The sequence below is a fragment of the Vigna umbellata genome, chromosome 1, assembly GCF_029865625.1.
Source record: "Vigna umbellata cultivar VRB3 chromosome 1, Vumbellata_1.0, whole genome shotgun sequence".
Classification (NCBI taxonomy): domain Eukaryota; kingdom Viridiplantae; phylum Streptophyta; class Magnoliopsida; order Fabales; family Fabaceae; genus Vigna; species Vigna umbellata.
Window position 1 is genome coordinate 100,804,589 of NC_142165.1, and position 8,773 is coordinate 100,813,361.

The following is an 8,773-nucleotide window of genomic DNA, read 5'->3' on the forward strand; positions in this document are numbered from 1 at the left end:
TTTCTTCAAATCTTGGAACGGGTTGTCGTAAATCCAGTCTTTAGCGTTCGTCCTCGTTCTTCAGAGGATTGAACATTCATTATTTTACCCCCTTAAAACTAAAGATGAAAATGAAATTAAAGTGTAAAATTCTGAAGTGTGAACCATGTTTGGAGAAATTTTATGATGATGGATTTTGAACGAGCGTTCCAAGGAGGAACGTCTCTATGATTTGAATGTGGGAAGTGGTGTAGTATGACCATGGTAAAGCTGCTGATGGCTGTTCATCCTGATATTCCGTGAGTGCTCGTCCTCATGTAGAGGGGAGTAGGTCATGTGTGGGAATGGCAGGAGGTCCTAGTCCTAATGAGTACTTTGGACTGATAGGGCTAACCTCGGGTGGCAGCTGTTGAGTGTTTTCAGTTATCACATCACCCGAGTGCACGAACGCCTGTAGATACATGGATTCATACAGTCCGGACGGTCGGTCTTGTAAGAGTTTGGATGATTAATTCTATACTGATATATATATTGTTGTTGTGTGTATTGTATGTTGATTTGCATATGTTAAATTGTATGTTAATTGTATGAATTAAATTACCTAAGCTTACCCTTGCGTTTCCTTGTGTTGTCTGCTGTTTATGTACGTCCGTCCTGTCAATGCAATGATCATCCGTGTGGATGTGAGCAGATGGCGATACCCTTTTGGAGGAATTTGTTGAAGAAGAAAACCTGGTGGAAGTTGAAGTGAAGGCCGAGACTTAGATCGTTCAGTAGGCTTAGTTTACTTAAAATTTTTGGACGTTCGGTTATTAGCTTTTGTAAACCGTTCGTCATCGGACCTTGGTTATTCCTGTATTAAATTTTTCTGAACCCTGTATTTAATTAACGTTCGGCTTTGATAGCTGATTTAGTTAAGACTGCACTGTTTAATCATGTAAATGTGATTAGTTCTAATTTATGGTAATTACTATATTTTGGGATGTTACATTATGTAATTATATAAATTAATATTTAATAAAATCATTATTATTAATTTAAATTATGTATTATTATTTAATTAATTATTTAAATATTTTTTATATAATTACTTAAACGAATTTGCTATATTTTTAAGGTTTTCTTTGATTTTTTTTAGTTTTTAGTTTATTAGTTTATTATATTTTAAATTAATATATAAATATTATTTAATTTTTTTAAAATTTATTATATAATTATATAAATTAATTTTATTTTATTTAATAAAACAATTATTACTAATTTAATTTATTATTATTATTTAATTAACTATTTTTTATATAATTACTTAAATGGATGTGTCAATAAACGTGACCAAAGGTTGTTCTTTAGTTTATTAATTTATTGTATTTTAAATTAATATTTAAATTTTTTTATATTTTAAATTAATTTATAAAATATTTAATTTTTTGTTTTTTTAATATATTATGTAAATAAAAAATATTATTAAAATAAAATTTAAAACAAAATTAATAAACTAAAATATAAAAAAGAAAAAAAAAATATATATATATATATATATATATATATATATATATATATATATATATATATATATATATATATATATATAAACAGATGTAAATCTCCGAATAAATTGTATATAGGATGATACAGTGGTGGTGGAGGAGCTAGCACTCAAAATGTTACATTAGCATGTATTTTAAGGAACCTTCTTCTGATTATTGAAATAAACACACTCCAATGTTTAACTTCGATGACTGAAACTGTAAAAAGACAAAAGTTACAACTAACAGTAAGCATGTCACACACAAGAAGTATGTAAGAGAGAAATTAAAACGATGGACGAAGTTCTTAAAATTTAATATTTCTAATATATAAGTGAATGTTTATTAAGAAAAAGTGAACGGTATTTTGACTCGGAGGAAAATAGGTGCAATCACATTGTCCACATCGTACAAAACAAGAGCAGCACGGCATTTGGTATGTTTGAAAGTCTGTGCAGTGTGCTGTCCTTCGAAGATAGTCAGAATTACCAAATCATGAAACGTTGACCAGTTCTCATTCTCATTCTCCATGGAAAGTGGAATTTTCCATCCAACTTCTCCACCACCCTTCTTTCTCATGTTCCCACATAAACTTGTGTTTTTTTCACTGTTCCTTACCAAAAATAATTCAACTTTACAACTTCATCGCAACCAAGAACCAAAACAATAAAACAATGTTGAGGATAATAAGATATTGAGCCCACGTCCATGGCTCGCGTACAAACAGTAACCGGAGACTGGTAAACGCTACAAGTCAAATTGTTTTGGTGAGATCTGTTTCAGCTCACGCGGCTATCGCTCTAAATTTTGTCCAAGTCTCAAATCTCGGCAGGCTCCAACTTTGCCTCATCACGCCAATTTTCTTCACCTAACTAACTCAATCAATTTATTAACCCAATCATTTATCTTAATATTTTAATTAACCGTTTCCCTTAAAAACTTATCAAAATTAACTTCTTATCTTTTATTAAAAACGATAATATATCTCGTTTCAAAAACAATTAATCTACACCTAATACGTATAATCTCTTATCTCAAATAATTTTTCTTTTATACACTGTTGTCCGTTATCTTATATATCATGTTTTTAACAAACTATATATCATTCTAAATAATCTACTTATATCTTAAATAATTTTTTTAATCTCTACTGTTTATCATTTTATATAATATTTTTAGTGAAATATCATCTTTTTAACAGACTATATATCAACTTAAATAATCTAATTATATCTTAAAAAATCTCTTATCTTAAATAATTTTTTTAATTGACCGTCCATTATCTTATATATGATGTGTTTTAACAAACTATATATCATTCTAAATAATCTACTTATATCTTAAATAATTTTTTTAATATACTGCTTATCATTTTATATAATATTTTTAGTGAAATGTCATCTTTCTAACAGATTATATATTATCTTAAATAATCTGATTATATCTTAAAAATAATCTTTAAAAATAATTATACGCGTCATCTAACGACTGATTTACCCTTACTCTATAAATACCAACCAAGACACTGGCATTCGACATCAAAAGTTCATTGACGGAGAGAACAAGAGAAAGAAGGAGAAAAGAACAACACACAGAGATCTTGTCCAGAAACAAAAAGGGGCGACTTACCACCAAGAACACGTATCTATGGCGAGAAGCTTCTTTCTTGTGTTATTTGCAGTAGCCACCCTGCTTCATGGCTCCGCTGCACAGACCAGACACGTCGTGGGTGATTCAACCGGCTGGACCATCCCTTCCGGTGGTGCTGCAACCTACACCGCCTGGGCTTCCGGCAAAACCTTCGTCGTAGGTGACACTCTCGGTACGTTAATCTCCAAAATCTTCCAATTAATTAATTTATGTGTTATTAAAATTACAAATGTATGCATCGGTGTGGGTTACAACTAAGAATTTTTTTAATCGATGAATTTTGCAGTGTTTAACTTTACCAACGGTCAACACGACGTGGCTAAGGTTACGAAATCAGCTTACGACGCATGCAACGGTGCGAGCACCATCTTCACCCTTCTCTCTGGTCCGGCGACGGTGACGCTGAACGAGACAGGGGAACAATATTACATTTGCACCTTTGGATCACACTGTTCCCTCGGTCAGAAATTGACCGTTAACGTTGTTAACAGAGCTTCTGCCACTCCTTCCCCTGCCCCTCAACCCAGTAGGAGTGGCTCTCCACCCACGGCTAGCCCCGTCCCCACACCAACACAAGCACCGAGCACTGTGCCAGAAGCAGCACCAGCATCAGCACCAAGCACTGTCCCGGCCCCTGCTCCAGGCCCATCCGCCGGACCAGTCACTTTCACTGTTGGAGACAACTTGGGCTGGACCGTTCCCACTAACGGTGCTGAAGCTTACACATCCTGGGCCTCTGGCAAGACCTTCAGGGTTGGAGACGTACTAGGTAACCCAACATCCATAATTAATTTTAAGAGATTATGTCTCATCCATACTTGATCAAACAACTAACGACAAAACATCTATTGTTTGTGTTTTGCAGAGTTCAACTACCAATCTAACGCACACAACGTAGAAGAATTGACAAAGGAGGATTATGATTCTTGCAACTCAACCTCTCCTCTTGCCACTTACACCACTCCACCCGCGAGAGTCACCCTGAACAAAACCGGTGCTCACTACTTCATCTGTGGAGTTCCAGGGCACTGTCTAGGAGGTCAAAAACTCGCCATCAATGTCACCGGAAGCGGCAGCGGCAGCAGCGCTACCCCTCCTTCCCCCTCTTCTCCCTCCACCAACCCTTCCACCCCTTCTCCCTCAGGCTCTCTCGCCCCTCCCCCACAGAACTCCGGAGCTGCATCTCTCGGACTCGTTGGAGTTTCTGCCACCCTTCTTTCACTTGCAGCGGCTTTCTTCTATTAGAGACATGAGATTATACCCAGGAGTGTGTTTGGAACTTGCGATTATTATCATTCTGTGTTTCATGAATTCACTTTTTTATTTTTATTTTTTTTAGGATAACAAATAAATTTAGCTTTCCCTTCATCCGCTACAGTTTTGTTTTTTTTCTTTCTTTCTTTCCTGTTTCTTGTACTATATATGGAAATTTAAATTGGACATTCCTATATATATATATATATATACAAATATATTTTTTTTATTTGAATGTTGAACACATGTGTCACATCTGTCTCGACGCCTTTCGCTGTCAATCTTTTGTTTGGTGGCAAAATTGGTTTTGATTATTGAATTAGGAGAAGGTTGATGACTTACTCTCTCTGAAAATTAAATTAAAGTTGAAAACAAAGAAAGCGTGACGTCCGGAAGTCATAACGATTGTATTGCGGTCTTTCGAACCCCAAAACTCAAAATCATCAAATATTTGTTCATTTGAATAAATCCAGGAAGTGATTAAATAAATTTGAAAGAATTTTAAGGTAAAATTTTTTGTTTTTTATTTGAATGGATTTTGAAAATAAATAAGAGTGGATTTAAAAGTAAAGTTTGTAAGAATTAGTGTAAAATTTGATTGATGTAATAGATTAAAAAAATTTATTTTTAAATTCACTCTCATTTATTTTTAAAATCTATCCAAATAAACTACAAAAAAATTATCTTTAAATTCATTCAATCACTTTCTCTTAAAAAAGTATTTTTAAATTCATTCACTCATTCTCTTTTAAATTTATTCAAATGAAAAAAAAACTGAATTGAATTTTCTGTTCTATTATATTACTTATCAATTTAATCCACGTAAACAGTTGATATTGTTTTAATTTTTTCTTTTCTATTGTATATAAGACTTTTCAACTCATATTTCAATTTACCAACACAGTGATAAATTTGTCAATTGCGCATAAACATTAGATTATATTGAGCTTTGAAAGATGGGTTCTCATTTATCTTCTTTTGATGAATTTAATAGAAGGATTAGGTACGTGGGATTTTGGCATCCTATGCAGGAGGACCCTTTTTTAAATAAAAGCTATGCAACATGCACACAACTTAGTGCTCTGTATCTATAAATTAAAGTAACCATTTTGTTTCTCATGTTTCTTTTCCATCACATTCTCTTTCTTGCTAAAGTCCCTTTTATATAAATATCTTTTTTCTCAATTATTTTTCTTTTTCATTATTTTTTAATTTCCCCATGTCTTACCAATTGTTTCCTTTCATCTCTTTCTTTGTCTTTTATTGTCATCTTTTACTTATTTTTTTTATTCCACCATCACTTGCCGGATTTAAATTTCTTTATTTTTACTTTACAATTTAATTGTGTAAAGTCGGAATTTTATCTCCTTATAATTTATAACTGAGTAGAATTTTAGACTTTATGCGTAGTCAACCAGTGATAATTTCTAGATTTATCTATCCGAAAACGTTAATGGTTTAACAAATTCAATGATTGTGTATCAATAATGCAAAATAGTTATATTATACATTATTTATTTCTATTATATTTAATAGTTAAGTCGAGAAAGTGATTTAAATATATATTTTTTTCTTTCATTATTCGATACGCTTTTTAAAATAAAATCATGACAAACGAAGCTTCAAAATAATCAATATCTTGATTGATTATATGATGATGGGCTTATGTTACTCTATCAACTTAAAATCATAACATTACATTATATTTTAAAATCCATGTTTGTAAAACTTATTAAAAAAACTAAGTTTATTGAGGCGGCCTATAATCAATTGTAAAATTTCATCTCATTATATATAATATATATACATGTAAATAAATAAACATTGGCTTTTAGGAAACTATAGTTTAATGGACAGGCCTATAAATAATTGTACATTTTTATGTCGTTATCTCATGATAACTATTAGTTATATTATACATTTAATCTATCAATTTTTCTATTAAGATAAATGTATTTTTACTACTATTATTTGAAATAATTTTAAATAAATTAGATACTTTAATTATTGATTCTAAAATTATTGAAAAATAATTAATAAATACATTTTTGAATTTGAAAATTTTAATGAAAAGTAAAAAAAAATGTTTAAACAAAGTGTGACAATTTCTAATTATTAAAATGTGATATTTTATAATAAAATAAAAGTGAATTTTGTTGCAATTTTAAACATTAATGAAATATCAAATGAAAATAAGAATAAAATATACATTGTGATAGTTTTGGGTTAAAATTTTAAGTGTGAGTATATGTAATCTTGGATATAATTGAGAAAGCAGAATGCTATATAAAGATGAAGACTCATTAATCCATTACTTTAAGGTTTTTTATAGAGGATAATGTCAAGACCTAACTCTCAAGGTTGTGTCTCCTTCACTTTATAAATCTAACAAATAGTATCAGAATCCATTATACTCAAATGATTATTGTATGGAAATGACTATTCTTTTATAAACCTAACATTTTTGAACCACTAATATTTTTATTTCTTTTGAAGGAAATTTACCAGCATTTATACATGTGACAAATTTTTCACAAATAAATCTCACGTTTATTTTAAATATCAAAAGTTTCATTTATAAATATTTTTAATTATTAAAATTTACAATTTTACTCATCACAAATATTACAATTTATTGTAGTAATATAAATAGACCTGTCCTTTTGTATTTATCAGTATTCATTTAAAGTCTAAAGTCATACATTTTTATTTAAATAAAAACTTCAATAAAATTAATTTTAGCATTATATTGATTTAACGAGTTAAGCAAATCATTATATAATCTCCTACTTTATTATTTTACTAGTTTTACCCATAATTCAAATCATTCCCCATTTCCCTCCATTTTAAAAAATTACTTATTTACTTCTCGCAACAACTTTGTTTATGGGCTTCACATGTTAGCACAGTATTAAGTTCTGGTAAATTAAAAACACGATCATGTATAGATTCCTCAATGCACAAAACTAGTATTTGTAATTTTCTTTTTCTATTTTAATATTTTAGGGTTAAATAAGTTTTTTTCTTTAATTTTAAGTAAAGATTAGAATTAGTTTTTTTTAAAATTTTAAATTAATTTAGTTCTTTATCTTTAGAATTACGTGAATTTAATATTTTAACTAAATTTTATTAACTTTGTTTAAGATTTTAAATACATTTTTTCAACTAATATTAAAAAAAAATGTATTAAACAATATAAAAAAAAACTCAAATAAATACATTTAAAATTAACAAAATTTAATTAAAAATTAAATTTAAACATTTCTAAAATTAAAAAACTAAATTCGAATAAAGTTATAAAGAAAAAATAATTCCAATTTTTACTAAAAAAAATAAAAATAAAATACATATTTAATACTAAAATTTATTCTTAATACATAAAATGTTGGTAAGCACAAACATTACATTGTTTGATAGAAAATGTGACAGTTAATTTTGTATTACGATTGGATGAGTGTGAAAGGAGAAGTTGATGATTGTAGGGACTCTCAGACTACACCAAAAATATTAGACGTCAAACGTGAAATAATTATATATACTTAAATATTCAAGGAAATTTTTCAATGTTACAAGTCATAAAAATTTAACATAATAATAATAATAACTAGTGAGAGAGCACTCTTAAATATATAAATATATAAGTGAAAAAAATAAAAGCACCGGTGTTCATGATTAAGAGGCCCAAATAATATTTTAACAAATAATAGAGAATTACTTCTAGAAGAAACGAATATTACTTTTTGGTCAACGAGTTTTTACTTTCCACTTGTTCAAAGTCAAAATGAAGCAGCTATGCGTGGAATTATAGTAGTTTTGTTTTTCAGCGACTCAAAATATTCAGCAAAACACGCTTCTTCTTTTTCCTTTTTTTTTCCAACTAATTCTGTGTTGGATTTTTTTATACACGCAAAAACCCATCAATATTATTTTATTACAAACTTTTTTTAAAAATAAAATCTGTGAACGTGTAAAGCACCTTTACATATAATTTTAAAGAAAAAATAATAATTTTGCAAGAGCAAGTAGACATCATCGGAGACCAAAATCAAATAACTAACAATTCATTTTTAAAAAATAAAACTAATTAAAATTTAGTCATTTACATGACTACTACTACTACTAATACTCTCCAAATGTTGAGCTAACAAAAATAGAAAAATAACAGTAATCTTTCACATGGGCCTTTCGCGTCCACCAAAAAGGCTTAGAATTTGGCCCACCATTATGAATTTTTAAAGCGCATTCAATGGAAGAACGAGACACGTTTTGGGCCTTTCACATTTATTATATTAACTCTGTGGAGACCTAATTCAATTTATTATATTAATTAATTGTGGCGAGCGTCATATATTAATATGGGTTGT

General features: G+C 29.4%; 1 protein-coding gene across 1 annotated transcript; it reads left to right on the top strand.

The window, feature by feature from the left end:
• The first annotated feature begins 3,092 nt into the window (after positions 1–3,092).
• Positions 3,093–4,651, top strand: LOC124838172 (blue copper protein-like). Its single transcript, XM_047313698.2, has 3 exons — positions 3,093–3,327; positions 3,442–3,924; positions 4,021–4,651. Exons 1-3 carry the CDS (start codon positions 3,153–3,155, stop codon positions 4,398–4,400), a joined length of 1,038 nt encoding a protein of 345 aa, XP_047169654.1. The 5' UTR covers positions 3,093–3,152; the 3' UTR covers positions 4,401–4,651.
• Positions 4,652–8,773: the final 4,122 nt, after the last annotated feature.